This window comes from Leucopleurus acutus, assembly GCF_964270905.1.
Source record: "Leucopleurus acutus genome assembly, chromosome: 20".
Taxonomy (NCBI): domain Eukaryota; kingdom Metazoa; phylum Chordata; class Mammalia; order Artiodactyla; family Delphinidae; genus Leucopleurus; species Leucopleurus acutus.
In genome coordinates, this window is record NC_139162.1 from 1,802,448 (window position 1) to 1,830,142 (window position 27,695).

The window sequence follows — 27,695 nt, forward strand, 5'->3', positions numbered from 1 at the left end:
CACACCTTTCCATCCGAACACTGATGTCTCCATTTCCCAGGTAGGAAGTCTCTGGGGGAATAAACTGCTGTAGAGTCCAAAGCAGGTGTTTTGTTTTCTGGCATCTGCAGTACAAGCTGTGTAGCTGAGGTGACCATCTAATTGATTGTCCAGATGTGGCTAGTTTGCTCACGAAAGGGCCACATTCGTATTTATGCTGAGGCAGGGGGCAAAGCCTAGGGGTATCGCGGGCCAACCAGGACACGCTACTTTGGGCAGAACGAATTCCTATCAGATGGTGTCTGTTTTGTGGAGAGGTGACGGGCTGCTTCCCAGGAGCCCCGGGCAGAAGGGCCACTTGCTCCCCTGTAGGTACACGCAGTGTGGCTCCGTGCCTGGTCTCGAGTGCCCCAAGGCTGGAGGGCTGCGCAGCCCTGAGCCAGGGTCGCGCCCAAGATCAAGGACTTTGCTCTGGTCTCTTTGTTCCTGTCTACTCCCTGGCCTGGCAGCGAGCTCTCTGCAAGCTCCCCTCACTCCCTAGTACCCTCACTCCGCTGTTTACCGGGTCAAAGCACAGTGACCCGAAGGACCGGCCACAGCGAGCGCCCTTGTCCCAGTGCACCCGCCCCGAAGCCAAACCCCGTGGCATCCAAGAAGCCGGGTTGAAGTTTAACCATCAGGGCTTTGGATGAGTTTTTACAGAAGAGGTGTGTCCACCCCACTCCTTGGCCGTCTAGATTGAAGTGAGGGCAGTCAGTGAGGACAACCTCCCTCCGGTTATCGGGTCCCCGGGGAACAGAATCAAGATGCTCAGGCTCCTGGGGTCAGGCAGGGGTCATCCGAAAGCCTCGGGTCTCTCCGTCCTGGTCAAGCAGATGTGCGGGACCCTCCGCAATCACCCGCTGACGCTGGAGCGGTGGTGCTCTCAGGGTGCCTGCGTACAGACAAAGAGGAATGATGCCTGTAAGTACAGCCTCCAGATGCAATTTGCTGTTTGTCTCATTTTATGGTGTATTTCAAAATGGGAGACGGTCCGGAGCCAGACAGCTTGGCTTCAGATTTCCACATTGTCTTTCCCATGGGAGACGTGGGCCAGTCCTTAACCTCAGATTCACAGGGCCATCAGGAAGGCGAGATGCTCGGAGCAAGGCAGGTAGCAAGGGCCCCCCCGAGACGAGCTGTTGTTACAGCCCCCACGGAAGAAGCCATGCTGCCAGTCATTAGGGCTCCAAACACCAGCAGAGAACATCTCAGCAAACGTAACTAGGTCGGCAGCCAGCTCGGTCCAGAGACTGCCCTGTGTCAGCCTTGTCCCGGTGGCGGTGTCCTTGGTGCTCTGTGCCCTTGGACTCATCCCTCCCTCTCTCTGGGCCTCAGATTCTTCCTCTGTCAGATACAGGGGCTGCATGGACAACTAAGTTCACCTCTGACGTCAGTATTCCACACTTTCCAGGTTTCGGTGGTTGGAAGAGCCTGGGCTTCGGAGTCAGTCTCCGGGGGTGTGTGCACTGGTGACTTTTGTCAGAGGTGAGAGCTGGTGGGTTGCTTCACCTCCCCAAGCCTCAGTCTCCTCGTCTGTAAAATGGGGTGATGAAATGCCACCCAGGGCCACCTGAAGATGAAGCGACGTGAGCACAAAAAGCCTGGCACACACTGGGCTCTCGGCAAACACTCTTAGCTCTTCCCAGTTAATCCGTTGGTCCACACCTGAGGCTGATGCCAAAATCCCCGTCCTTCCGCTGTTGTAAGCCTCTCGTTTCACGCTCCCACCAGCGCTGTGATAAGTACCATCGTAATCCGCCTTTTACAGGTGATGAAACTGAGGCTCAGAGAGGTCAAGAAACTTGCCGAGGGGCACAGAGCCACAGAGTGGTGGGCAGGACTCCGGTCCACGTGGCCTGATGCTCTTCATGGTCACGGAGTATAAAGGAGGGGACAGGTGCTGAGAGACAGTTGTGAAGACGTCCACAGTGCAGTGAAGAAAACCGAGGTGAAGACCCGCTTCGTACTGAGCAGTACTTTTGCTTTTTCGGAAAACTCTGTGTATGTTTCTGTGAGCTTGGAGGAAAGCGCCAGAGGCTGTGCTCTAAACCAGCCAGAGGCAGCTGCCTCTGGGAATCGGGGTGCGCGGGTCTTTCTACATGAGTGCAGACCCTTCTCTATGGTTTGAAACTTGCAAGGAGTCTGGGTGGGGCCTGAGGTTCTGCATTTCTAGCAAGCCCCCAGGGGGGCTGCTGGTCCGCGGACCCCACCTTGAGTGCTGGGTAACTGAAAGAGCGGGGGTTGGGAGTGACAAGGCCTCTATTCCAGACCCTTCCAGAAAGGGTCTGCTGTGGGTCCTGGGACTCTGGTTTCCTGCTCTCTGAGACCTGTAGCAGCCGCCCAGTCCACAGTCCTCCACCGCCTGTCTCCCCGGGGCTGGGCTGGACCCCCAGGCATGACTCCCTGTGACCACGCTGTGACAATGACCACAGATGAGAACCAACTCGGCGCAGCGCAAGGGCGGGAAGGAATCGGTTCCTGGGCGTGGTCCGCGGAGGAGGTGGCGCGAGGGCCCCGCCCACCGGGGGCGGTGTTAAGAGGCCGAGGGTCTGGTGGCCCCAGGCTCCACGTTGGGCCAGGTTCCCCCGTGCTGGCTCCTCCGGGACCGCGTTTGCTGGTTTCTGTCGCCCCCTCTGAGGCTGCAACGGCGCCCACGCACCATCAGGGGCTCCTCTTCTCTCTCTTTGCCCCCAGTGCATGCCTTCTGGAAGGGCCCGGCCTCGGTGCCAGGGGGGGCCCGGCAGTCCCCCATCAACATCCGCTGGAAGGACAGCGTCTACGACCCCCGGCTGAAGCCCCTCAGGGTCTCCTACGACTCGGCGGCCTGCCTCTACGTCTGGAACACCGGCTACCTTTTCCAGGTGGAATTTGACGACTCCACCGAGGGGTCAGGTGAGCCTGAGCTGGGGTCGGGGCCCTTTGCTCCTGTCACTCCGGAGAGTGGGTCACGGGGTCGGCAGAGAAGCGGACGAGGCACGGAGAACGGCCGAGGCTGGCGGTGGGGACGGGCAGAGTGATGTTCACCTTAAAGCTGGTGTTGCCGACCAGCTACGTCACACGTCACTGGGGACAAAACTCTGAACGGTGAGGGCCTCCCTGGGGGGTTACATTCCAGGGGCTGGAAGGCAGAAACAGTGAGCTAATAAAACGTACACTGCACTCAGAGGGGAAAAGCAGAGTGGGGTGGAGGAGAGAGTCTCCGAGGTGAGGAGGCCTAGGAGGAACGGAGGAAGGATGGTGGCCGGGCGTCCGGAGCCTGGGAGCCTCGCTGGTCCTCGCTCAGAGTGAGACGGGGCAGTGACCTGGCTGATGTCCAGCTGCTACAGGAGGAAGAGGGGAGGGGAAAGTGGGGAGTAGGGACGCGCATGAGGCTGGCTGGGGGTGTTGCCAGCGGCGGAGGGCTGCAGGGCCGGTGGGCAGGGAGGCGGGTCCCGGCGTCCTGCCAAGGGCTGTCCTCGCACCATCTCGTTAAGCCTCACTGGCGGGCACCCTCACCCGTGCTGGGTGGATACTCCACAGGTTTGGGCAGTTTCCTTCCACTTCCGTTTTACTTGTGGGGACTGGCTGCCGGATTCCATCTGGTGTTTTTTCAACTTTTTCTGTTCTGCCTCTGAGAGTCGGGAATTTGCAACGGGCGGGGGGTGCCTACGTGACCAGCCCCCACTGAGAACCTTGGGCACCGAGTCTCCTGTGGGCAACCCTGGTGGGCTGCACTCCACCCGTGTTGTCACAGCTCGTTGCTGGGTTTCAGGGTGTCGCTTGTGACACCACCAGAGAGGACTCTGGAAACCTGGTCTCCTCCAGACACTCCCTCTCCCTCTGCCGTTGTTGCTCTTGCACCCTTTCGCCGTGGTGAGTCTTAGCCGTGCATATGACTCTACACTGAGTCCTGGGAGTTGCAGGGAACCACAGAACCTGGGGACGCCAGACACAGCCCCCAAACCCAGGTCCTCTCCAGAAAAGCCCTCGGTCCACTTCCTCCCATATGCCCAGTCGTCTTGTTCACTAACCCATGGCCCCAGTGAGGATGTAAACTCCACGAGGGCAGGATCACTCCTACTGGACGCCGCAGGTGCTCGGTAAACTGGTGGATGAATAATGAGTGTAAAGTTAAAGGTAGAAATGAGTCAGGCAGAGGGACTGGACGGCAGTGGGGGCCCAGCCTGAGCCGCCCCAGCTCTGATGGACCAATGGCTGCGGCATGGCATGGAGAGCCCTTTCTCCCTGTGACAGGCCCTGTGAGGTGCTTCACGCACACCGTGGCTCAGAGTTTCCAGGGGTCTCTTTCCTCATCTCACAGGCAAGAAGGAGCCCATGTTTCCTGAGCACAGCCTACGTGCCTGGAATGGCTCTCACAGTATCCCTCAGGGTTGCTTCTCATGTAGGGCTTGCCAAAGGCAAGTGGACAGGAACCCCAACTCTGGTTGACGCAGACCAAAGCATCTTCTTGGAAGGACAAGATTACCTCAAAGAAGAGGAGGGAAAGTTGGATGTTAACCAGATGTTAACCAGATCTTTTTATTTTTAAGATTTATTATTTATTTATTTATTTTTGGCTGCGTGGGGTCTAAGCTGTGGCACGTGGGATCGTTTGGCGCGCAGGCTTCTCTCTAGTTGTGGCGTGCGGGTTTTTCTCCCTGTAGTTGTGGCGCGCAGGCTCCAGGGCATTTGGGCTCTGTGGTTTGCAGCATGTGGGCTGTAGCTGAGGCCTGTGAGGTCAGTAGTTGTGGCGCGTGGGCTTAGTTGCCCCTCAACATGTGGGATCTTAGTTCCCTGACCAGGGATCAAACCCACGTCCCCTGCATTGTATGGTGGACTCTTTACCACTGGGCCACCAGGGAAGCCCCTAACCACGTCTTTAAAAGCACAGGGACCAGGCCAGCTCAGGGATCTGGGGAGCAGAGGTTTATGCATTTATTTACTTAGCGTGCCAACGTTTTTTCTGCCTTTGTTGGTCTGTTCCAAGCCCAAATTCCCAAGGAGCAACTAAAATTGTCCTTTCAGGTTTAATACGGTTTATATTAATTTTTTTTTAATTTTACACAGCAACTTATAAGATTGAATAAAGAATAATAGTTCCTGAACTTTTAATTGGTTGGCTAATAGTTGTGTGAATATACTAGTCATTTTGAGAAAAACAGATTTGGATGTAGATGCGTTCCTATCGAATCTATACTCTTCCTATATAATTTTTATGTGTAGTCAAGGGTCTTACGGACATTGTTACCGAATGCAAGTTCATGTGCCCGACAGACAATGAGGCCAGACAGTACCGAAATGTCGCAGCTTGGAGCAGAGAAAGGTTTATTGCAGGGCCAGGCAAGGAGACAGGTGGCTCATGCCCCTCAAAAAACCCCAAACCCCCTGAAGAGTTTCAGCACAGCTTGTTTAAAGGCCAGGAAAGGGAGGGGCGTCCCAGGGGATGTGATCAACTTGTGCGCAATTTTCTGATGGGCTGATGGCTGTGGGAGGTCCCGAGGCTATGTGCTCAGGGTCATCAATTAGTTCATTTCTTCCTCATTTAGTGGTGGTTTTTAGCATCTGAAAAACTCAGGAAATATGCATGAGATGCTATTATCTGGGTACTTCAGAGAGGAGGTATAGCAGAGGATCTAGGGGAGAGGTCTGTCCCGGGAAGGCCCCATAGGGTCCTTCTCAGTTACGATATCTCTGTAACAAGTTCATTTTCCTTTAAATCAAAAAATGTGAAAAACTTCGAAGGTTACCTTGGACTTTTGTATGTGTACGGTTAAGATACGTTTGACAAACTAATTCAGAGTCCCAGGGGAGGAGGACTGGTGGCTGAGCTTGGAGTCACCCTGCCCCTCGTCGGCGGAACACCCAGCAGCACCCTGACCAAGATCCCCACCAAGATCACACACCCAGGGACGCGTTGGTCCAGGGGAAATCGTGGCGCTGTTTCTAGAAGGGGGAAGGTATGCTGGACAGACAGACATGCAAACACCCCCTTTCAAAAGAGCCCCGGTTGGATGAACAACAGCCCGGCACAGATAGATGCCGCTATGGAGGGTATGAGCATCTTCATTCTTCTCTTTTTTTAAAATATTTATTTTATTATTTAATTTATTTTTGGCCGCGTCGGGTCTTAGTTGTGGCACGCGGGATCTTTCGTTGCGGCGCGTGGGCTTCTCTCTAGGGGTGACGTGTGGGTTTTCTCTTCTCTAGTTGAGGTGCGCGGGCTCCAGGGCACGTGGGCTCTGTAGCTTGCGGCACACAGGCTCTCTAGTTGAGGCGCTCGGGCTCAGTAGTTGAGGCGAGTGGGCTTGGTCGCCCCGAGGCATGTGGGATCTTAGTTCCCTGACCAGGGATTGAACCCGCGCCCCCTGCATTGGAAGGCAGATGCTTTACCACTGGACCACCAGGGAAGTCCCCATCCTCATTCTATGTAAGGAGGAACGGAGGTTGCAGGTGGGGCGGGGAGAGTGACGGTGGAGGGGAGGCAGGGGGCGTCTGGTTCAGGCCCAACTCCTGCTGATTCTAAAGCCCACGTCGCATCACTGCGTCAGCCGTGCACTGACACGTCCAGGCACAGCTGGGTCAGAATCCTCCCTCTTGCGGCTCTGCCTCCTTCTGGGGGGATTTGTTCCAGGCGGGGGCTTCCCAAATGGGGCGACAAGGGCGGGCTGCGGCACGGGCCCGCTTCCCAGTAGGGCGGCGCTAAGGGCGGCGCCTCTGTCCCCACAATCGCTGCGTTGGCCTCAGGCTGATGGCCGTCGCCCAGCTTCGGTCGCTCGTGTGGGGTGAGGCCATCACAGTGACAGGCTGAGCCCGCCTGGAGCAGGAGAGGACCGAGAGGGGAGGACCCCAGGGGTACGGTCCGCAGGAGAGAGGCACGCTTCCCGTGCTCTCCTGGGAGCTCCCACCTGGCGGTTGAACCTGAGCTGACCCCGGCATCCCCCAATCCCGGTCGTTTTCAGATTCAAGGCCTTTGCGCCCTGTTGCAGCCAGGCCTCTGTGCTGACCAGGTCCTGACTCCCGCTTTTTCGCTCCTCCAGCACGTTCTCAGTCGGGTTCCAAGGGCCCCTCCCCGCCCTGCCACAGACCCAACGAATTCTCTGGGTGTCTCTCCCTGGCCGTATAAATTATTTGGATAATCCCCCTGGGGCTCACGTCCACACAGGCCAATCTGGTTTTACTTTACTTGTCATTTTCCCCAAAGCCCAGTTTTCAAGGCCGGTCAGCAACAACGACGATGAATAACAGAGGTGAAGGCAGCGGCTCTTTCCACGGAATGTGAGACTGAAGGGCAGGGAAGGAAGGGCTGGCAGAGGGTAGGAAGCAAGAAGGAACATAGCGCCGGCTCCAGACAGACCCCGTGGTCACACCCCGCAAACCCGTCACAGGCGGGGCCCCCTCGTCCCAGCACCCGAGCGATCCTTTTCCTAAGGAGTGACAATGCCGTTTCCACCCGATGGGTAGTGTAGGTGCAGAAAGTGGGGTGGAAGGTCAAGAACCAAAGGCCACAGATAGATCCCGCTGTTCCTTGAGGAGACGCCTGAGTTCTCTGAGCCAGGTCCTAGGTTACCACGAGCAGTGATGTCGTTACTGCTGCCAGGTGCTTTTGAGTGCCCGTTACACGACAAATCAATGTGCAAATCAGGGTACTTTTTTTTTTTTTTTTTTTGGTACGGGGGCCTCTCACTGCTGTGGCCTCTCCCGTTGCGGAGCACAGGCTCCGGAGGCGCAGGCTCGGCGGCCATGGCTCACGGGCCCAGCCGCTCCGCGGCATGTGGGATCTTCCCGGACCGGGGCACGAACCTGCGTCCCCTGCATCGGCAGGTGGACTCTCAACCACTGCACCACCAGGGAAGCCCCAGGGTACACTTTTGAAGGCATTTCATTCTCACAGTAACTCTAAGAGATGGGTTAATATGCCCATACATGGGAAGAGGACGTCTGTGTCCAACATTCAGATCAGGGCTGTTTCCAAATCCCACTCCCTCCCCGCCATCGACAGAAAAGAAAAGAAGCCGGGAGTCCAGGTCTTGCTGGCACTGTAGTGCCTGAGTCCCAGGAGCTCAGATGTTGCCCCCCCCTCCCGCTTAGCCGTATGGACTGCGGGAGCCGCCTTCCCTGCTAGACCCTCCTCCTCTGGGGGCGGCTCATTTTCCTCCTGAAGGGCTCAGGGGGCGGAGAGGATGGTATGGTGGTCAGGGCTCAGCTCTGCAGCAGAAAGAGCTTATCAGCCTGGTAGTATAAGCTCGTTCCCTAACCTCTCTGACCCTCAGCCTCCTCCTCTGTCCACTGAGGTCGGACACCCACCCACCATCTTCTAATAAGAGGCCCGAGGGAAGCACTTGCCTCCGAGCCAGGAGAAGTGAGCGTTTCAGCCGTGATAGCTTAGCTTCACCTGCTGGGGCTCCTCCCAAATAAGACAGAACAAGACACAGCTGTGCCCCTCTCAGGCCTCCCACTGGAGGGAACCCAGCGCTGACCAGGCCCGGCCCGGCTTCCTCTGACTACGGAGGACTCTGTGGTTGGTGACCCCATCCATCGGCCAAAGGAGGAAAAATGGAAACTCCAAGCCTGGAGCTGTGAGCAGCCTTCCCGAAGGGTCACTCACTTGCAAGGACCCAGTGGGCACAGAGGTCACGGGGGGGCCAACACCAAAGTGGATTTTAAGCCGTTTGTAAAGGGGGGGCCAATAATGGCCTTTCAGCCTCTAAATGACAACTAATAAGGACGCCCAGCGCCACTGGGACAGGGTCCTGAGCGTGAGCTTCACGGAGTCGGCAGCGGGTGTACACAGCAGGGCCCGGTGAGCGGCCTTCGCTCCTGGAGTGAACGCGTAACTGCAGGTCAGTATGATTTTAAAGTTCACAGACTTCACGTCCATCCGTTGGGGAATCTTCACCCAAGAAAACTGACTCCAGCACGAAAACCAAAAGGGAGACGCCGGGAGAGTTTGGGGGGTCCCTGCTGGAAAGGCGGGCTGGAGATGGGGCCGGGAGGTGGGCCGTGAACGTGGCAGCAGAACTGCTTTCCGTCTCCCAGGACCCTGCGTCATCCCACGCAGGGCTCAGGGCCCAGGGGACCCTTCCCCCACGGGTCAGGCGGGGGGCCTGCAGTGGGCGTGAGCTGGTGCCTCCCAGACAATGCAAGGGGGTGGCAGGGGGGGATGCATTCCGGGAGGGAGTCCTGTGCTGTCGGGAAGGTGACTGTGGCCGCTCGGTCCACACTTGTTTCCTGGGACAGTTTTCACTGCAAATTCGTTCATTGGCATTCTGATTCTTAAAACCGTATAGTTTTCATCTTCATTCCTTGTATATCCGGTGTTTCTTCCCTCAGGTTCTGGGCGTGGGTATCTTGGGGGGCAGAGGTGTGATTTGGAGGTTGGGTGGAGTGTGCTTCCCCTCACCCGATCTGTGGAAATGATAATCCCCACCCAGGAAAACACGCCTCCCCCGACGGCCCCTGAATCCATGCCAATCCCTCCCCGACCCCACACCCCAGCCAGGCCAAGGTCACCAGTGCATCGCACCTTCCCTCCCCCGGCCTGGCTTCAACTGCTGCTCCCTTAGGGACACAGGGTCCTCGTGACCAGCCCGGCAGCTTCCCTCTCCTCCTCCCTCTCTGCATCTTCCTAAACCACCAGCTCTTCTGCCCCGGAAAGGGGGCTGCCAGTCTTGCGGGGCAAGCCTGAGGCCCGTCTGGTGCCAACACACCCCTACCACTCCTGGGGGCTCATCAGCATCGTGGGCAGCTGTCTGAAGAAACACCCCACTTACCGGCATCGGTTGGGAGGTGGAAGGTGGACACTCGTAGGACCGTGTGACATCCCTACCCGCCGTCGCACCCAGTGTGGTGACCCCGTTCTCCCTCCGTCCATTGCCAGGAGTGCCCCTCACCACTGCTTCCGCAAAACCACCCAGGAATTAGCCATTCCTGCCCCATGCAAGGAGCTAGGATTGTAAATCTGCAATACAGCCGCGCAGTAAGCGGCCGCTCTGCCTGGTGGCGCGTTAGGTCCCAGGACCTCCCCAGACGCAGTCTCTGCTCGCAAGGAAATCTCAAGTTAGGAAATGCGGGAAAAGGTGCGTTGAAGGATAGACTACGTCAAGGACGGGGATGCAAGTGTTGCCCCCAGACCCCACCTCTCTAGGCAGACATCCATTTCTAAAGACTGGAACATTCAAAGTCTGCTGACGAAGGCTCCCCTACGTGGCCACTGCCGGCACCTACCCTGTGCCCTCCGACCCGTCTCCCTGCTGACCTTGCGCTCCCACCACTGGGAGCCTTCACAGGTCCATCACAGTGGCCTGCTCTGTCCCTCCAGGCCTCTCTGCCTGTTGTCCCTTCCCGCCTACAGCCGGCCCTCCTCTTCCCTCTTACGGCTCAGCTGAACCCCTACTTCCTCGGGGAGGCCCTCTCTGATGCCCCGCACCCCTCAGATCCCCCTAGAGCACCCCGTCCTTGCCCACATGTCCACGACTCACTGCCTGCCTGCCCCTGGGAAGTCCATGCTCCGGGAGGGGCAGGGCTGCCCCGTGTCACCCTCTCCGCGCCCAACACTTAGCCGCGGCTGTGGCACATCGTAGGAACTCAATGGATATTTGTTGAATGAATGCATGGTTTTCCTTTTTACGCCTTGTGGCTGGCCGAGCCCCTTCTAAAGGACACTCTCTTAAGATCCATTTATCCCTCAAAGTCTTTACGTGCAGGTCCTCTCTTGGGAGTAACAGTGGCTATTTCCGGTGACTGCAGACCTCTGCTGGGATGATGAGATGGTGATCATGATGTAATAATAACCAGAATACGGTTGTAATAGCAGAAGGTCCTACCACTGGTTGAGCTCCTCCTGGGTGCCAGGGGCTGTGCTTAGGGAGCGTTTGGTAAGCGCTCGCCACATTCTCATGGGCCTGGGGGCATCATTATCGTTTTACAGACATCAGGCCTGAGGTCCAGAGAGATAGGACCACCGTGTGGGACACGCCACCTGAAACCAAGGGCTGTGCTCACGTGTGCCTGGCTTCAAACCCAGAGCCGATGTGTGGTGGTCCCAGAGGTTAGCTCCCCAGAAGCAATCTGACCTACCCTCATTTCTGGATTTTGGGGTACTGCGGGTGGGGTCGTGCCCCTCAGGCACCACCAGTGCGCTGGCCGCCAGCTGTGGCTCCCGCTTTCCTGGAGAGAATGACAAAGACCTCCCGAATCCAGAGAACGCACGGAGAGCCTTTGCGCTTGTGCGTAGAGTGTCGGAGGGAACGTTGGTTAAATCCTGGAGGGGCACCAAGAACAGGCTGCTCCTCGGCACCATCGAGTCATTTGCAGTTTGGATTAATTAGAACATGTCAACCTGCTCTTGGACTTATTTTAAGCCCTAAGACAACCATGCCTGCCAACAGCCTGCTTATCCTGGTCAAAGCACCAAACTACAAGTTGACGGCTGTTATCAGTGGCTGTTGTGAGGACAGAGACAGTAGGATCTGGGCTTGCAGTCAGCCTCCAACACCTCTGCCCTCGGAGATGCAATTCCCCAGTTACACGTCGTGACACACCTGCTCCCAGAGACTGCCGGGGGATGCGTGGCCTCTGGTCTGTGAACAGCCCTGCGGACGGCAGAATCTGGGGGCTGGTGAGCTAAAGGCCCCCTTGTCACAGATTGGGCTCGCCTGTGTTCTTTCTTTCTTTTTTTAAAAAGTTAATTAATTAATATATATTTTTTGGCTGCATTGGGTCTTCATTGCTGTGTACAGGCTTTCTCTAGTTGCAGCGAGCGGGGGCTACTCTTTGTTGTGGTGCGCGGGCTTCTCATTGTGGTGGCTTCTGTTGTTGGGGAGCACGGGCTCTAGGCGTGCAGGCTTCAGTAGTTGTGGCGCACGGGCTCAGTAGTCGTGGCTCGCGGGCTCTAGAGCACAGGCTCAGTAGTTGTGGTGCATGGGCTTAGTTGCTCCACAGCATGTGGGATCTTCCCGGACCAGGGCTCGAACCCGGGTCCCCTGCATTGGCAGGTGGATTCTTAACCACTGCGCCACCAGGGAAGGGAATGACTCTGACGCTGGTCATTATGAAAGGTCACTGAGATTATTTTATCCAGGGCAGCCGCCTTAAGCTGGACTCCTAACTTTCCTGGCGGGAAAAGGTGAGCGTTTGGCTTGAAGCCTGCCACGAAAGTCGAGGGGCTGGACCCAAGCAGGCGTGGGGCGGAGTTGCTGGGGGACCTGGGGCAGGTGATGGACCCCTCTGAGTCTCAGTTTCCTCATCTCAAAATTGGGCCAGTAGTAGCTGCTCGCAGGGTCACTGTGAGGGGCGGTCCCTGGGGAAGGCAGGGTGCTTTGCATGATGCCCAGCGTGTAGCGGGCGCTGGGTGAATGCTGGCTTGTCAGTTAGCACACTCAGAGCTCATGCTGACTGTCCACAAGGCGCTGGCGATCACGGGCACCGACAGATGTGGGTGCACAGTGCCCGGGACGCAGGAGATGCTGACCCGTGAGAGCAGATGAGACCCTTTACTCATCCCGTCGCACAGACGTGCCATGGCTGCCGGCTTTCGTCCTTTGGGTGCTTCCAGAATACCGGGCATTCTGCTGAGAACTTCGCATTTAATCCTGGCAACGTCCCATGGAGTAGGTGCTAGGACCCTCCCCATTTTACAGGCGGGGAAACTGAGGCTGGGAACAGTTTAGTAACCGGACCGAGATCGCCGCGTTCGGAGGCGATGGCGCCAGCACCGACCCAGAGCGCACCCCCGACCACCTGCAGAAACGGGGCACCGTTCTCCGGTTTTTCAGCAGAGACGCTGGCACTCGGCTAGTGGCTGTCTTTGCCCATCCATCTCATTTTAGAGACGTCGTTCCAGAGAGTCTTCTGTCCCTGACTTGAAAGATGCTCGAGATGTACAAGTCTGACGCCCGAGCTTGTACCCAAGCAGCTCCTGTACAGTTGATGCTGTTTCTCTCCTGAAATGCGTTTGAAGGAGGGAGGCTGAGGGCATCACAGTGCCCAGTTCCGGGTGCACCACCGACCGGCCGCAGGGCGCCACTGCAGCCCAGCCTGTGGCACCAGGGCTCCTCTGGCCACGCCTCCCCTCCCTCTTCGCTTCCCCCCTGAGATGCCCGAGCTGTGCTTTCCTCCTTATCTGCATCTGCAGGTCACAGAGCTGGCGAGGGGCAGCAGCCTGCGGGGTTTGCTGTGAGTTTGCTTGGTCCCAGCTCAGGGTAGCCCCCGCCCGCTTACGTACGACCAGGTGTCAGCCTGCAGTCGGAAGGAGAGGCCCCACCGAGAGGAACATTCCTCCCCGCAGGCCCGATTCCAAAGCTGACCTCCGTCCACATTCTCTTCCTTCAACGGGCAGCTGTCTTTGGGAAGCAGACAGGAGGGAGTCCCCCTGCGAGAGGCTGCTTCTCGGAGAATTCTGGGGGCAGCTGGATGCGGGGAGAGCGTGGGACCCTGGTCCCTGGGCTCCAGGCCTGCCCTGAGGGTGACCCTGGGAAAGTCTTCACCTGCCGGAGGCGGGGGCGATGCTCGTGGCCGGCCCCCTCCCCTCCGCTGCTGTGTTGGCGGCCACAGTTGGGAGTGGTTTTCTGCGAGGTTATTTTGGGCGGGGTCTGCCCGACACCCAGCTGGTGGTAGGGTTTTGCCTCGTGCAGTTGGTGTCGCTCTTTCTGGAGACCTTGTGTGGTGTCTGCACATGCTTGAGCTGGGAGGGACCACCAGGACCACCTAGCTAGGAATCCTTGCTTTGTTATTACGTGAAGGAGAGCCCAGTCCCCGAAAAGTTACGTGGCGTGTGGTCACCACCATCACTGTCATCACCGTCTGACCGCACTTTATGAGGCCATCCTGCCAGCACTGCTCATTTCACAGGTGGGACAGCTGAGGCTCTGAGAGGCTGATCCACTTGCTCGAGGTCACACAGCAAACGCACTAGTCAGTGCATTCTGGCGGTTCCAGGTGTCTGCTGGCCAGGGCTCCCACCTCCCCGTCCAGCATGATACACAGTGCCAGACAGGAGTGGCACAAAGATCGCACTGCTGGTGTTTCAAGCTTCTGTAATTTCCTCAGATGATGTTTTGTACTCAAGGCACGGGTTTGGGCGTCAGACCTGGCTTCGAATCCTGGCTCCCGTGCCCGGGATTACTGACAACCTCTTTAGCCTCTCTTAGTAAATTCAAAAACAACACAAAACTACAGAGGTCAGTAGGCTCATGTATCCTCACCCCTCAAAGGAAAACAATCACCCCCTTGTATTCTCATTCACAGAAAATCCAGTAAAGTCTTGTGATTTGAACCCAACAGGGAGGTTTTCTATCCACCTCAGCTTCTTGCCTGCAGAATGGCTCCTCCACACCCGTGGACTCAGACTTCGTGATTTACTCTGATTTTTTAGACTTGCGGGGGGATGAGATACTTCTCTGTATGTTTTTCAAGTGAGATATAATTTGTGGGTGTTCAGGAGAATAAAGCCATAGAGCCTCATGACGAGATGCCCGTAACGACGTTCTAGACCAACGCTTTCAAGTGAAGACAGACAGCGAGAAGCTTCATGACTTGATCGAGGGCAGAATAATGGGCTGAATCTGTTTTTCCAGTTTACATTCAGTGCTTTCTGCTACCAGTACCTTCAATGGCAAAAACAAAGCAGAAGCACCCCTACCAGTCGTATTTGACACTTTCAGCAACGTCCGTCACGTCACTAAGTGTCGTCCCTGCTTTTGCCGCGTGGAGGAGCTGATGCAAGCAACGCCCACCCCTCCCCCCACCCCGGGAACCCACGCCGTCGCTGTGCCAGTGTCCTCCAGACCTGTCCGAGGATCCCAGTGTCACACTACGCTCACCTCGAATACAAGCGGATGTCCAACCGTTACCATTACGTTTGTAGCACTTGGTGGTGGAAATCTGTTAGCAAAGTGCAGCTGAAGACCGGAAGACCGGCTAAACCCTGTGCATCAGGGCCCCCCCCCGGGAGCTCATTCAAATGCAGGCTCCCAGCCGTGGCCCTGGACCTCTTGGGACAGCGCCCATGATCCCACAGTTCAGAGCAGATGCCGCCATGACAGGTGCTCAGGGATGATGAGCCTGTGTGTGTCACGCTAACAGCTCTTGGGGATGCCTCACCAGGAATTCAGGGTGACTTAGAAAGTGGTCATACAGTGAGGCTAGACCGAGCAGGGGCTGCCTGGAGATCAGCCTTGGTGGGAAACGTTACACCTTATTATTATTTTTTAATATTTATATATTTTTTAAATTTGTTTGCACCAGGTCTTTTCTGCAGCAGGTGGGCTCCTTAGTTGCAGCATGCAGCCTCCTTAGTTGTGGCATGTGAACTCTTAGTTGCGGCATGCATGTGGGATCTAGTTCCCTGACCAGGGATTGAACCCGGGCCCCCTGCATTGGGAGCGCGGAGTCTTAACCGCTGCGCCACCAGGGAAGTCCCCAAAATGTAGTACCTTATATCTCAGAATCTGTTTATTTAAACATCTTGCTCATTACCTATTAGCTTATGAAATTATTTGGTGATAGAATTTTATCTGCTCTTCTTTCATTTGAAAGACATCTCTTTTTTCTTTTCTTTCTTTCTTTTTTTTTTTTTTTAATTAAAGGAAGGTCTGGAAATCTTATAGGACCCGCACGGCACGCATCTCCGAAATGGTTTTTCTTTGCCTTCTTGCCGCCTGCAATTGGCTGAGGCCCCTACTGCCACCAGGTGGCGGCACTGGCATCTGCATCACTCAGGTGTTTCCTGTGCGCTGCCGGGGGCCCGCCGGGACCAGGTGATGGGGTCAGGTGACAGGGCAGACAAGGTCCCACGTTTCAGTTTGTGGTTTCAGCAGAACATCAGTCTCTTGAGAGCAAAATCGAGTAACCCCAGTGTAGTCAATGTCACAGCAACCCCGCAGTCGAGCAACTAGACTAACACACCATTTCCACTGCTTCACCTTCCAGGAATCAGTGGTGGCCCCTTGGAAAACCACTACAGACTAAAACAGTTCCACTTCCACTGGGGAGCGGCGAACGAGTGGGGCTCGGAGCACACGGTGGACGATCACGTGTACCCGGCAGAGGTTCGTAGCAGCTAATGTGTGGGGACTTCCCGTGTGCCAGGTTCGATGTCAGGTGATCAAGCATCCTGGTTGCTCAGCACGGATTTCCTGGGACACGGGACCCTTAGTGCTCAAACCAGAACCGCTGGCCACCCCACGCATTCAACCTCACGACTCTCCTAAGGGGAGGGTACTGTTAGCACTTTCAGCGAACAGGAGAAGAGACAGGCTGAGTGGTGTTGAAACTTGCCGAAGTCAGACAGCTGGGATTTAGGAGCAGCGTCTGTGCTCTTAGCTCTCGCTCAGCCACGCGCCTGCTGCTGGTCGATGAGAGGCGAGAAGCTTCCTGTCCTTCGAGGCATTCAAGATCTTATACTGAGAACAGAACATCTTTACAATAGAAATTATCTTAAGACAAAGGGATATTTGCAACATTTCCAGGTGGGAGTCAGTAAAGAAAAGGAGTAGAGATGAAGGTCAGGAATTGGATTTGGGTGGTTATGGAGTGGTAAGCAGTGCCTTACTGGTGTCCCCCAATATTTTATTACAAAATGTTTCCAACTTACCAAAAAAATGAAAGAACTGTATAGTGAGAACCCGTGAGGTTACCGCCCAGATCCTGTGATTGACGTGTGCCAAATTCACTCTGGGGCGCCTCTGTCCACCGGCCCTCAGTCCACCCACCAGCCACCTGGATTTTAGAGGTATTTCAAGTTCTGGACTGTTCTTGTCACCATTGTTACGGAAGTAATACCATGGTTAAAATAGACCGACAGTCCAGTCAAACCAGAAGGGGAAAATCACTGCGATCGCACGGCCAGAGGTGGCCTCTGGGGACAGTCGATAATTAGGGAGTTCCATTGATTGTTAGAATTACACACGTTTTGACAAATATGACAAAAATGAAGGAACAACGGCTTGCAACACACCTGCTTTCAGTAAACCTCATTCCTCGTAGTAACTGTGCACCTGTACCTTGGTTTCTGGTGAGCAGCTCTTTCAATAGAGGGGTCTGCTGCCCCCCAGTAGAGGGGGCAGAGCTTGGGACCCACCAGGGGCTGCCCGACTGTCCTGGCCGTGCCTCCGGCCCATGTTGGAGCGGGCCTTTTCCTGTGGGGTTTGGGAGGCCAGGCCAGCCCCACAGGTGGGGGTCCATGAAAGAGGAAGGCTGTGGGCGGGACCTCAGGCCCAGCTGTCCCTACTTCTGGAAGACCACGCGTGACAGTGGGTGGGGGGTTGAGGTGAGCTACGGGAGGGCAGGGGGAGGCCACGCCACACTCACGGTCCCTGGTGTGCGTGGCCAGGAGCACTGAGACTTGTTGACAGGTGCCACCTGGAGCCACGTGGACCCCGCCCCCCTGGCAGGGCCGCCCGGGCCCTGGAGTCCAGCAGCCGCGCGGGGGACGGTCTTACTGACCACGAGAGGCTGGAGGACTTTCTGGGCGAGTCCTTGTGGACTCACGGCCTGGGTCACCGTTCAGAAAGGCCTCCACCACCACACATGCTGGAGCAGGACCTGCGGACAGACACCCAGGCCCCTTCCTGGTTCTGAGCCAAACGCAGCATCGGCCCACGTGCCCTCACACAGAACCCAGGGGTCCTGGTTCTGCCTCTTACTCACCAGGGCCCAGGAAAGCCCGTTCCCCCAGCCTGTTTCCCCGCTGATTTAAATCCTTGTCATCTGGTCAGTAGCGATGCTGATTTGGGACTTAGGAAAACCAGCGGAGGGCGTGTGAAGAAAGGACATAGGTGAAGTTCAGAGGAGGGTGACAGATGGAGAAAAATGCCATTTGGGGGGCGTACGTAGGTTCAAAATGATCCGTTGTCTATCTGAAACCCAGGTTTAACTGAGAGTCCCATATCTGACCTGGCAGCCCTCATTCAGGGCCATCTGAGCGGCAGCAAACAATCCCACCACCCATTTCTGTTTGACGAAGTTAAAGCGAGCCTCCCTCCTCCCCCCCTAGAAATGCCGAGGCCCTGCTTTCTGGGGTTCGCGCGAGCTTTGGCTGGGGGAACCGGCCTGCAGCCGTGGATTCATTAAAAGCATAAATCGGGCACATGTCAGCCACACAGAGGGAGGAGCGGCGGGTTAAGCTCTCTCGGCTCCGTGGTGATGGAGGGAATTCTCTTCTTCTGGGTTCCAGCTGCATCTAGTTCACTGGAACGCTGTGAAATACCAAAACTACACAGAAGCCGTGATGGGAGAGGACGGCTTGGCGGTGGTAGGCGTGTTTTTAAAGGTAAGCCTGCTGGGGCGCAGCTCTCCTCGTCAGATCTGCTCTCTAAACAAGGTCAGCTTAGAGTGATGTGTGCTTGTCACCCTGTCCCCTGCCCTGTCACGTGACGGCTCGGCGTGCCGTGCTGTGCAGCTGGGGGCCCGCCATGAGGCACTGCAGAAGCTGGTGGCAGTCTTGCCGGACATAAAACACAAGGTAAGCTACATATTTTGAAATCAACATAATTGGAAAAGCGACATTGCTTAGAGTGATGACTACTTCTCCAAAAACATAACCAAAAAAAGGAACCAGTTGGGTGGAAAGAGCGTTGCAGAGAGGGTCTGAGTCCAGTTCTGGAACTGGGACTCCCTGGAGCTGATTCCAGGTGTGTCTCGAGTTGGCTCACCGACTTCGAGGTGTTCCTGCAATTCTCGGGCCCTCCCTCCTCAGCGTAATGGGATTTCCCAACATTCAGGCAGCATCCTGGAGGTTTTTGCCTGTCTACCCACCTGGGGTACTATTAGTTACTTAGTACTTTTTATGAAAGTGATCCACTTTTTAAAAATCTTTAGCCTTGTCCCAGGCAAGAGCATCCGTTTGCAATAATGTTTGTTTTAAAACCAATTGAAATGTGGACTTCCCTGGTAGCACAGGGGTTAAGAATCTACCTGCCCATGCAGGGGACACGGGTTCAAGCCCCGGTCCGGGAAGATGCCACGGGGCGACTAAGCCCGTGCGCCACAACTACTGAGCCTGTGCTCTAGAGCCCGCGAGCCACAGCTACTGATCCCGCGTGCTGTAACTACTGAAGCCCACGTGCCTACAGCCTGTGCTCCACAAGAGAAGCCACCACAATGAGAAGGCCGTGCACCATGACGAAGCGTAGCCCCTGCTGGCCGCAACTAGAGAAAGTCCGTGCGCAGCAACGAAGACCCAACGCAGCCAAAAATAAATAAATATTTTAAAAATAATAAAAAATATAAAACCAATTGAAATAAATTCTCAACTATCGACATTTAAGAATGTCCACCTGCAAGCCACCTAGTATCCTTAGGGTCAGCCCCATCCTGGGAGAACAGGGAGATAGGGCAAGGGGTCCTGCAGACGCACCCATCCTGCCCAGCTCCCCCGCACACCTGGCTGCACTCAGCATAGCTCCGAAAGACAGCAAGGCCAGCAAGGTAACTTTTCTCCAGTATCAGCTGAGGGAGGGCTTTGATGGAGAAATGGAAATTCCTGAAAACTGCAGTTTATTTGTTCAGCACCAAACAAAAGAATTCCGAGGGCAGGAGTCACCCGTGGTCCTTGGACGTGGGGACGGGTGGGTCTCCGACCTGTCTTAACAATGGCGAGAGCGGCTCCAGATGGGAGATGGGGGCCAGCCCTTCCTCGGCAGCCTCACAGGGGCTGTTTGATCTGTGTGGCACCCGCCCCTTGATGTTGACCTCCTGGGACCAGACCAGATCACCGCCCCCGTTGCCCCGTCTGCCAGCTCAGGAACTCAGCAAGGTCTAGGTGCTGGGAGCATTCATCTCCTCCCTGGTCCACAGCCAGAGTAAACCTGGACGTTTCCCTGGTGGCAGCCACCCCCTCAGGGCATGGTCTCCACCGCTTGGTGGGAAAGAAAGAGCTGCTATGAGGTGCTATGTGCTAAGGGGTCTCTTTGCTTCCGCGAAGGCTCTGGGCAAACTTGCAGGAGGAACGGTGTTGGCAGGGGATGGAGGAAGCTGCTGGGCCCAGTTCTGGTCCTGATGCTGAGTTAGAATCTGAAGAGAGTTAGAATCTGAAGAGAGTAAGGTCCCGCCTCAGAGGGCAGGGGTCTGTGTCCCGTGGGCCGGGAGGGTGAGCGGCTCAAGTCATTTGTCACAGTCTGTGCTCCTTCCTGGGTTCCCCCGACGTCTGGGTTGATTTTTAAAATGTTCAGCCTTAGGAGGCACCTCTGTGGTGTCCAGCTCTGTGGGATGGGACAGACATCCCGTGGCATCTGGCTTTGCCGCCATCTAATCACGTGGCTTTCGGAAGCTCTTATCTTTCTTTCTTTATCATGAAACAGACGTAAAGGCTGGTTCTGAAAATCCAAGGTGAGAGCCTCAGAGGACGTCTGGCACGTCAGTGCCTATGGGGCTGGCGTCTGGGGGCAGGAGGGGCATTTATCTGTCGCCGCACACCCGCAGGTACTTTCTGCATCTTGTCCCATGTGCGTATGTGACCTGTGTCCTTCAAGAGTTGAGTAGACCACACGGTGGAATATTACTCAGCCATAAAAAGGAACGGAGCTCTGACACCTGCTACAACAGAGACGGCTTTTGAAGGCATCATTCTGAGTGAAAGAAGGCAGACGCAGATGATTCCATTTCTAAGAAACTTCCAGAATGTGCAGATGGGTGGGGCCTGTGGCAGGGTGAGGGCAGGTGGGCGGGTTAGGGGGAATGATGGCTAAAGAGTGTTTACTGGGGCTCTCCTGGAGTTCGGTTTTGAGGTCACGAACGTGTTCTAGAAGCGGCAGTGCTGAGCGTTCGCGTGGCCGTCTGTGAATATACGAACAGCCATAGCATCTGCACTTTAGGTGGGCGGGCGCCACGCTTCGGGAAGCGTGTTTCAGTCATGCCGTTTTAAGCCGTCAACTAGACACTGGTGACATGGTGGAGCCCGGCACAAGGTGCTTGGCGACCATCTGGCAGAGAGTCAATGTACCCGCTTCCAGCTGCCAGAAACTTAAACACCACCTCCCCGTGGCTGAGCGGTGAGTCAGCGACCGGGGACAAGCCGTCAGCGGCTCCTTGCTTTTGCCTTTGAGGGCCGGGGGGAGGGGCCCCAGCAGCAGGGCGCCTCCTTCCTCGGGGACCCGAGAACACGCGCCTCGTGCTGACTGTCTCCCAGCCTGCCCCGCATGCGGCTGGGCCCCTGGTTCAGGCTCCGCTCCGGCTGGGCGCTGCTTGGTGTCCTGCTTCTCCCAGGGCTGCCCCCTCAGCCTTTCGGCTCGCTCACTTCACGGGGGGCGGCGGGTGGAGGCCCCGTCCTGGGCCCGTCAACCCGAGGGACCTCTCTGAGCCTTTCGCCTCTGAGCAGAAGCTGTCCAGGAGCTTTGCTTCCGCCGAGGCAGAGACCAGCCAAGAGGCCCTGCTTTCTGTCCACAGCATCCAGAGCAGCCCCCCAGCCCCTGCCTCTGCCGGTGGGTTTCTACGGGGTCCCCAGCCCTGGGCAGAAGCAGGGTGTCCCCCCTCCCCCCTCCCATCTCGCTCTTTTATTAAAAAATAAATTTATTTATTTATTATTTATTTTTTGGCTGTGTTGGGTCTTTGTTGCTGTGCCTGGGTTTTCTCTAGTTGTGGCGAGAGGGGGCTACTCTTCATTCATGTGCGCGGGCTTCGCATTGCGGTGGCTTCTCTTGTTGTGAGGCACGGGCTCTAGGTGTGCGGGCTTCCGTAGTTGTGGTACATGGGCTCAGCAGTTGTGGCTCACGGGCTCTAGAGCACAGGCTCAGTAGTTGTGGCGCACGGGCCTAGTTGCTCCGCGGCATGTGGGATCTTCCCAGACCAGGGTTCGAACCCGTGTCTCCTGCATTGGCAGGTGGATTCTCAACCAGTGCGCCACCAGGGAACCCCCCGCATCTCTTTTAATCACTTCCACATCTCGTGCTCATTCCAGCCCTACGGCCTCTCTGCTGATCCCCCAGCCCATCAGGCCAGACCCTGCCTCAGGGCCTTTGCACTGGCCATTGCCTCAGAGAAATCTCCTCCCCTTCACCTCCTCCGTGTCTTTGTTCAGATGTCACCTTCTCAGGGAGGCCTTCAGGGCCACCCCTCCTAAAACACCAGCCTATACTCGCCACATCTCTTACTTCACTGCCCTACCTTATTTTTCCCCATCACATTTACCACTGTGTAAACTACTAGATGTTCTACTTATTTGTTCCGGGTGCCGTCTGCTCTCCTCCAGTAAAGTGAGTTCCACGAAAGTGGGTAGTTTGTCTCTCCTGTAGCCCCTGCACCTAAGATAGAGTCAGGCTTACTGTGGGTGCTCGAGAATAGCTCTGAGTGAGTGAGTGATGGTGGGACCCCATCAGGGTCATGAGGAACTGAGAGGCAGGTTTCTCCCTATGCTCCTCTAGAGCATAGAAATGAAGCAAACATGGGTTCTGAACATGGGGCTCCCAAGCAGGACACGTGCTGACGGAGCAGCCTGGAGAGCTGGGCTGACCCAGTCCATCAGTCCCACCCCTCGCTGATGAGAAGGAAAATTCTGGCACGAGTCAGGGAATTCGGCCAGTGCAGGGCGTCCCCCTGCGCGTTTGTAATTGCCATGGCTCTCACGCTGGGGAGGTCTGCCAAGGAGAGGATCAGCTGTCTTAAAAGTGTAATGTTTTCTGGTGCAGCCGCTATAGAAAACAGTGTGGTGGTCCCTCAAAAAATTAAACACAGAATTACCATGGGATCCAGCATTTCTACTTCTGGGTATATCCCCCAAATCATTAAAAGCAGGGTCTCGAAGAGATGTTTGTACACCCATGTTCATAGCAGCTTTATTCACAACAGCCAAGAGGTGGAAGCCACCCAAGTGTCCGTCGGTGGCTGATGGATAAACTAAATGTGGTCCCTCCACACAGTGGAATATTACTCAGTCTTAAAAGGGGGGGAAATTCTGACATAGGCTACAACATGGATGGACCTTGAGGATATTGTGCTGAGTGAGATACCCCAGTCACAAAAGGACAAATCCTGTATTATTCCATTTATACGAGGTCCCTAGAGGAGTTAGATTCATACAGACAGAAAGTAGAAGGGTGGGTGCTGGGGGCCGGGGGGAGGAGATGGGGAGCTGGTATTTAATGGGGACAGAGCCTCAGTTTGGGAAGATGAGAAAATTCTGGAGACGGATGTGGTGATGTTTGCACAACAATGTGAAGGTACTTAACACCACTGAACTGTACATTTTAAAATGGTTAAAATGGTAAATTGTATGCTGTGTATGTTATTTGACGTCAGCTTTTAAAAGTGTGATATTTTCACAGCCAAGGTATACAAAAATGAGTAGCCTTAAAAGAAAAACTACAAGCCTGCGGTGGGCCTCCCTGCTCAGCGTGGAAGGGCCACATTCTCTTGTTACGGTTTCCAAACGTGACAACCGCGACCACAGCCTTTATCTCGGAGACATGCTCCCCTCCAGGCCACGTCGCTGAGATAAAGCCAAGCGTGGGGCCCCCTCCCCACCTGAGAGCCTGCGGTCTCCTCCCCCAGGACGCGCGGGCGGCCCTGGGCCCCTTCCAGCCCTCCTGCCTGCTGCCCGCCTGCCGGGACTACTGGACGTATCCGGGCTCCCTGACCACGCCTCCGCTCTCTGAGTCGGTCACCTGGATCATCCACAAGAAGCCCACTGAGGTGGCTCAGGACCAGGTGAGTGGCGCCTGCATCCAGCGCACAGAACTGCACGGGAATCCCTCCGGTTTGGTGGCTTCACTAAGATAGCGTGAACAAGCATCCTAGAGTTTCGTGCTTTGGTACCTTATAGATGTTCCTGCACAAGAAGAATCTTCCAGTTGAAACAGGAGCTCTTGGGGAGAGAACAGAAGTTCCCCATATCACAGGTCTTCTGACCTTGAGATATTGGTGGTGAGAGGGAGACAGAGACAGAGAGAAACAGGGAGACAGAGACAGAGAGACAGAGAAAATCAGAGAGGCAGAGATAGAAAGAGACAGACAGAGACACAGAGAGACAGGGAGGGAAGGTGGGGTGAAGGGAGGGAACTGAGGCGGGACAGGTATACTCAGCACCTTCTAATCTTAGCGGCCAGCCTCAGGCATGGAGAGTCTCCCCGATGAAAAATGCTTGGACGAGGCCAGAACTTGCTCTTTGGTCTTCGTTGGGGTAAGGCGACTTTAAAGAACAGAAGTGACATAATTGGGACATGGGTCCTTGCCCATATTGGGACCTCTGTGGGTGTTCTAGATGAATACATTAACTAAGAAAGGAATGTCATAGATGAATGCTGGAGAGCCGTGAAAGAAGTGGGGTCACTGAGGGAGAAGAGAAGCTTTTAGAGTCTGTTCTGCGTCTTTGGCTGATAGAGCAGTAGGAAATCAAGACCGCAGAGGGTTTTCTCTCATGCTGTGCTAAGAAGTTATGGAACTATAAGTGCCCAGAGAAAATTCCAGAAGGATTGTATTAGTCAGCTATTGCCACAAAATGCTGTGTAACAAACCCCCCCAAAACTCAATGACTAATAATAAGCATTTATTTTCCTGCTCAAGGGTCTCTGGGAGCTGGGAGAATCTGTTTTAGGCCATCGTTAGGGGTTGGGTTGGGTCCAGTGTCTCTCATGCTTCTTGGACCAGTGGCCACCCAGGGCTGGATTTCATGGCACGTGACAGAAATGCAAAAGACAAGCCAAACCGCACATGCACATTTACAGCATCTGCTTGCATCACGCCCGCTCACATCCTGTTGGTCAAAGTGAGTTATGATGGCCAGGCCAATGCCAGTGGGGCAGGGAGGAGGTGAGTGTCTATTTGCTGAGCAGTGCCCTAAGCTGTCACACAGATGTGCACCTAAAAGTTAATCCTGGTTGTCCTATGGTCACAGATCTGCAATGGTTCTTGTTTTCTTTCTCATCCTTATTTAAATATTCTATTTTTTCTAAAATAAGTAGATATTACTTATATACTTTTTAAAAAGTTAAAGTATCTTTTTCTCTGGAAATCTCCAGAATCTAGAGAAAGTCTGTCTAGGGCACAGTTTAGGGATGACAGATATGCAGCAAGCATGCTCCACTGTCCCATGCTCTGCCCAGGACAGACATTTCTAATCAATCACAGCAGCATTCATCACCTCGCCTTCGGCTCTATGTTTTCTGAGGGCTCTTGATGAGTCCTTGGAAGTCCTTCCAGCCTTTCAGTTCTGTGAAACAGCCTCTAATTTTATTTTATTTTATTTTTTAAAATGAATTTCTCTGTTTTATTTATTTATTTTTGGCTGCATTGGGTCCTTGTTGCTGCGCGCGGGCTTTCTCTAGTTGCGGTGAGTGGGGCTACTCTTCGTTGCGGTGCATGGGCTTCTCATTACAGTGGCTTCTCTTGTTGCGGGGCATGGGCTCCAGGCGTGTGGGCCTCAGTAGTTGTGGCACGCAGGCTCAGTAGTTGTGGCGCATGGGCCTAGCTGCTCCGCGGCATGTGGGATCCTCCCAGACCAGGGCTCAAACCTGTGTCCCCTGCATTGGCAGGCAGAGTTCCAACCACTGTGCCACCAGGGAAGTCCGCAGCCTCTAATTTTAAAGTCATGGGATGGGGCTTCCCTGGTGGCACAGTGGTTAAGAATCCGCCTGCCAATGCAGGGGACGTGGGTTAGAGCCCTGGTCTGGGATGATCCCACATGCCATGGAGCAGCTAGGCCCGTGCACCACAGCTCCTGAGCCTGCACTCTAGAGCCTGTGAGCCACAACTACTGAAGCCCATGCGCCTAGAGCCTGTGCTCCACAACAAGAGAAACCACCACAATGAGAAGCCCATGCACCTCAACTAGAGAAAGCCTGCGTGAAGCAACGAAGACCCAATGCAGCCAAAAATAAATAAATAAAATAAATAAATTTTAAAAATAAAATAAAGTCACGGGATGATGCTATTTGTTTTGAAAGGCTGAAGGTGGAATGTGGGTGCACGTCACCCACCCTTTCCCCAAACCAGAACTGTTACAGACGTGGTTGAAAATGTCCCTTGCTGGGACTTCCCTGGTGGCACAGTGGTTAAGAATCCGCCTGCCAATGCAGGGGACACGGGTTCCAGCCCTGGTCCGGGAAGATCCCACATGCCCCGGAGCAACTACTGAGCCTGCTCTCTACAGCCCGCGAGCCACAACTACTGAGCCCATTTGCCACAACTTCTGAAGCCCACACGCCTAGAGCTCATGCTCCACCACAAGAGAAGCCACCGCCATGAGAAGCCCGCGCACTGCAAGGAAGAGTAGCCCCCACTTACCACTACTAGAGAAAGCCCGTGTACAACAACGAAGACCCAATGCAGCCAAAAATAAAAATTAATTAATTTTTAAAAAGACTTAAAAAAAAACACATTAATTTAATAAAAGAAAATGGCTCTTGTCACCAAGACCCCTCTGTCACTCAACAAACGCATAATAAACACTTATTAGATGTCAGATGCTGTAGCAGGAGAGGGTGGGCAAGCAGGAGGGATGGAGGGGTGACAGAGCAGTGACCATAGTCTCTGTGCACTGCTACCCAGCAGGAAAATAGAAACGTAAGTCAATAGTTTTAAGGCAGAGTGGTGGGTGAGTATTACACCAAAATCCAGAGCAGAGCCCCCAACCCTCCCAGGGGGCTGGGGAGGTAGTGTGTGCACCCCCTGGACGGCAGGGACAGGCCTGCCAAGCAGGCTTTTCTGAGAGGCAACAAGTGGTGAAAACAGGTGCACACGCATGGGCACACCATGCTTGAGTGCCTGGAAGAGCATGCCCCACACCCTACACAACGCCAGGGGGCTCTCCCTCAGCCATGCAGACCTGACTTGCTCAATAGGTCGTCACTATGCAGGTATAATCCCAGTTCTGTGTTTAATTAAGCATGAAAGCTATTCTCACAGAGCACATAGTATATTCCGAGAACAGACGTGATGATACATAAAAAATGGTCTCTTAGTTCCTGCAGTGCAAAGTGAATCAAATGTTACATTAGCATTTACAGTATATAAACTAGTTATCTATTGCCGTGTAACAAATAGCTCCAAAATTTCGTGGCTTAGTAAAACAATAATCATTCATTATCTCCCAGGGTTGCTGTGGGTCAGAATTCAGGTGGTTCTGGCTGAGGATCTATCTCTTGTGGAGTTGCAGTCAGATGTCAGCTGCAGTTATTTGAAAGCTGGGGCTGGAGGATTCATTCCCAACGTGGCTGGCAAGTTGTACTGGCTGTTGGCTGGGAGCCTCAGTTGCTGTCCACGTGGGCCTCTCCAGAGGGCTGCTTGTGAGTCATTGCAGCACGGCGGCTGCCTTCCCCAGAGCAGGTGGTCCAGGAGGCCAAGGTGGAAGCTGCCATGCCTTTTCTGACCCAGATTGGGGTCACCTCCACCATGTTGCATTGGTCATACAGGGCCATCCCTGATTCAGGGATGCAAGGGGACCACACACGACAGAAGGGACATGGGAGCTGGTTCACGCCCCAGCTGCAGCCAGATTACTCTGCTTGCTCTCCGTTCCAGCTGGCCGCGTTTCGCTCACTCATGTTCACTGCACTTGGTGAAGAAGAGAAGACGATGGTGAACAACTACCGCCCACTTCAGCCCCTGATGAAGCGGGAGGTCCGTTCATCCTTCCAGCCACTGAAGACGGTGCAGGATCCTAAATTCACTACATCCAAGCTAACGGGTAGACCTGACTTTAACAGGAGAAAGTATTGTTTCCCAGGCTTCGTGTACTGATCATATGTAACCTCTGAAATTAAAAATGG

General features: G+C 54.9%; 1 protein-coding gene across 2 annotated transcripts; it reads left to right on the forward strand.

The window, feature by feature from the left end:
* The first annotated feature begins 706 nt into the window (after positions 1-706).
* Positions 707-27,695, forward strand: CA5A (carbonic anhydrase 5A). 2 transcript variants are annotated; one of them, XM_082863276.1, is made up of 7 exons: positions 707-942; positions 2,716-2,913; positions 15,928-16,046; positions 18,173-18,268; positions 18,398-18,460; positions 23,482-23,637; positions 27,448-27,695. In XM_082863276.1, the coding sequence occupies exons 1-7, from the start codon at positions 786-788 to the stop codon at positions 27,664-27,666; spliced, it is 1,008 nt and encodes a 335-aa protein (XP_082719402.1). In that variant the 5' UTR covers positions 707-785; the 3' UTR covers positions 27,667-27,695. The 2 variants fall into 2 exon arrangements, with proteins under 2 accessions (XP_082719402.1, XP_082719403.1); XM_082863277.1 differs by lacking the exon at positions 18,398-18,460.